The sequence below is a fragment of the Oryzias melastigma genome, linkage group LG16, assembly GCF_002922805.2.
Source record: "Oryzias melastigma strain HK-1 linkage group LG16, ASM292280v2, whole genome shotgun sequence".
NCBI classification, from domain to species: Eukaryota; Metazoa; Chordata; class Actinopteri; order Beloniformes; family Adrianichthyidae; genus Oryzias; species Oryzias melastigma.
In genome coordinates, this window is record NC_050527.1 from 11,329,773 (window position 1) to 11,333,209 (window position 3,437).

Here is a 3,437-nt window from a genome sequence, read left to right on the forward strand (position 1 = left end):
TGAAGAAATTATTAAAAAAATAATATTTTGAGTATTTAACAAAGCCATGCAATGGACTGGCGAACCTTCTAGGGTGGCACCGACGACCTTGTTGACCCCGAAAGAAATTAAGCGGGTTTAGAAAACTGACAACCCTTGGAGGTGAGGCGCTGAAATCTAATAGGAGAGCGATTAAACAGATGGATGACAGGAAGTGGGGGAGTGGTTTCTCTGTGCTAACAGTCCCAACCACAACTCAGAGGTGAATTTCCTATGAAATCCTACAGCTCTGCAGAAACAACTGCACTTGTTGTTGTTTTTTTTTCGGCGAAGAACAGCATAATCATACTTGAAACACCACTGCAAATGCTGGACTTTAAGGCACAAACAGGTAGTGATATCATTGAATTATTTCTAAAATTTGACATCTTATGTTCTAAAAGAGTTCCTTTAGTCTCACACATTTACTGGTGTCTCAAAATTGTGCAATTTTTAAAATAAAAATAATAAAAATAAATGTGTTTTTGATCCTTTCACTTGTAATGGCCACCCACTCTAGTGTTTTTTCATCCTCTCAAAGTCTTCTGCATCCCCCAAAATGTTCTAGCTCCGCCCCCCGGTACATTAAGGATTTTTTTTTTTCTGCACATGCGCTCAAGCAAGCTAAGTTTGCAAGGGAAAGTTGGGAGTTTGCGCTCGTTTAATTTTTGCTTTCACACATTTTACATCTCATAAGGTAAAAAAAAACACTATGGGGGACTAAAGTTTGAATATGTTCAGCTACAAACCATAGCAGAATAGTTTACAGCTCTACCTTTATTGGATGCAGCAGCAGCAGCGGCGGCAGACAGAGGCGCAGAGCTCTGCCAGCAGCATCGATCATCTTCAATAATGGGTCATTCTCACCATTGCCTGGATCTTACCACTTTTTGGAATGGGGCAAAGTGTGTTCCTTGCCAATTAAGGCCAGGTAAGACAATGCCGGTGACGTGTGTTATCTTATAAAGCCTTTTTTTCTCTTTTTTTAAAAAAAAAATATATATATATTTTTATTGATAGGATTTGAAGTTACTCCAAACTGTGGAAGAGACGACAACGGAGGTCGTCACGAGCTCGCTTTCAAAGAGTGTGCTCGCGGCACTTTCAACGACGGCTCGCGAGCCCAATGTCGAGCTTGTTCCTCTTGTGGCCCCAAAAGTTTCCCCGAGAGAAACTGCACTACAACCGCTGACACAAAATGTCAAGAACCGTAAGAAAGTCCTTCCTTTACAGAGCTAAACAATATTTCATTCTGATAGTAATAAAGGCAGGGGGAATTCACATCTTTGGGTATTAGTTGTAGTATTTGCACCTCGTTGAACTGTTGGGCTATTTTTGTTTATATATATATATATATATATATATATATATATATATATATATATATATATATATATATATATATATATATATATATATATATTTATATAAAATATATGTGTGTGTGTGTTGTTCCCTTTTTACTGCAGAAACGTCACGACAGTTCCACTCACGGTGAGTTCATGGAAACATTAGTTATAAATATATCAACAGTCATATATATATATTTTTTTTAAATTACACATCTGAAAGCTAAAACATTATTGAAAAATGATGACCAATTATGAGAAATAGAAGTTATTTATGTTAAAGCAAATATAATTGTATTAATTTATTGGTATTATTATTTTAGCTCTGAAAAATATATAAATGTAACTTAAATTAAATATGTTAGAAAATATATTGCTTAATTTATGTGCCCCTTGTAAACATTATTTACATCTGGTTAGCTTCTGGTGGTTAGTGAAGCTTGTGGTGAAGCCAAAAGAGATGTTATGTGGCCTTTAAAATAAAAAATAGTCCAGGACTCTGCAAAGAAGGTTCAAAATAAATTAAAGCCAGTCAGGACCTAGACCAGACTGGCTATTAGTTTTTGACACATTGAGATTAAATACACATTTATAATAATATGGTATACTTTCATGTGGGATGTTTTAGCATGACTACGTTCCATCTTTTATGTTTAATTGTTCATAAACATCATCAAGTTTGTATCTTCCTTTCTTGTTTGTGACAAACTAAGCAATCAATCATAAATAGTATTGAATAACAATGTGCTTGATAAAAGTTGTAGGATAAATTATGAATTTGTTTTTTAATTTAACATTTATCAGTATTTTATTATATGCAGACAATCCAAGATTTCACACCAGTTGAAGTTCCCAAAGATGTCTCTGCTGCAGTGTGTAAGTCAAAAAAACGATTTTAAAGTGCACCAAAGATGCGTGTCTTGTTTTTTTTTTTCATATTTAAAATGTCTTCTGTTTTGTTTTTTTCCCCCCAGGGGTGGTCCCGCTGTCCATCCTTTGTGTGATACTCTTGGTCTTCTCTGCAGTCTTATTAAAGAGACACAAAGGAGGTTTGTGTGTGTTAGTAAAGCAAAAACAAATATTCCAATTTTGTTACTTTACAATAGCAGTTGTAACTAAATAGATTGACTGTCCTATGTAATGTGTGCTTGAACTTGTTCTTTCCATGGCTGAAAAATGAACAAAAATGTCCAACCAACCTAACAGACATTGATCAGTGCAAAAGTCACTGGGTAATTTTGCTAAACAGACTGTTGAAAGGCCAAAAATGCAAATGACATAGTACAATGTAAATTTAAATGTCAAATAAATTTGATTAAAAAAAAGGATTGAGCTGCCAAAACCAGGCATATAATGTTAATAAAAGCTAAGTTCTTAACAAGAAAATCCTGGAATATTCTAAATAACGTAGCCTAATTAATGCTAACCTGAAAATCATAACATGAAAATGCTAACATGATTTTCATGTTAGCATTAATCATTATTGCATTGCAATAGTTCTGCCGGGAGAAGTGGGACAAAGTCTCTCATGAGATGTAAGCAAACCACCTCGAAACTGACCTAAGAGACTGTCAACTTAGGTTTTGGCACCAATGCAACAATAAGTTCTGTTATTGAAATGCAATTTAAGTTTAACTTTAAAAAAATGTTTATTTCTATTTTTATTTCCAGGATTTAGTTCAAATAGGTCTATATTAATAAATCATCAGGAAGCATGAATATGTGAATATTTAAAGTCATAATAATTATGAAATATTACATTTTAGAGATCAAAATAAAATTTAAGAAATTAAAACACAATTCCAAAAACCATTTCAGAAAAGAAAGTAATTTCCTGATCACTGATTAGATGATGGCCTTCTCAACAGGAAGTTATTTGGTATGGTAATCACTTCTGACAGAAGATGTTTCTTTCAGCATCTGGTCCAAACACTGCAAAGTATGTTTATTCAACTCTTTCCCACAGCTCAAGTAAAACATCTTTCTGCTTTCCCTCTTCTTCAAAACATCCAATCAGTGATGTCCCATTATTAATACCTTATCCGATTTCTTTCATTATTATTAACATGT

The 3,437-nt window shown here is 33.8% G+C and overlaps 1 protein-coding gene across 1 annotated transcript in view; it reads left to right on the forward strand.

The window, feature by feature from the left end:
* Positions 1-52: 52 nt before the first annotated feature.
* igflr1 (IGF-like family receptor 1) overlaps positions 53-3,437 on the forward strand; it is a 7,970-nt gene continuing 4,585 nt past the window's right edge. Inside the window, exons 1-5 of the mRNA XM_036215906.1 lie at positions 53-949; positions 1,039-1,228; positions 1,488-1,512; positions 2,189-2,243; positions 2,342-2,484. Of these exons, the coding sequence (XP_036071799.1) occupies positions 871-949; positions 1,039-1,228; positions 1,488-1,512; positions 2,189-2,243; positions 2,342-2,484 (492 nt within the window). The 5' untranslated portion in view covers positions 53-870. The remainder of the gene's footprint in view (positions 950-1,038; positions 1,229-1,487; positions 1,513-2,188; positions 2,244-2,341; positions 2,485-3,437) is intronic.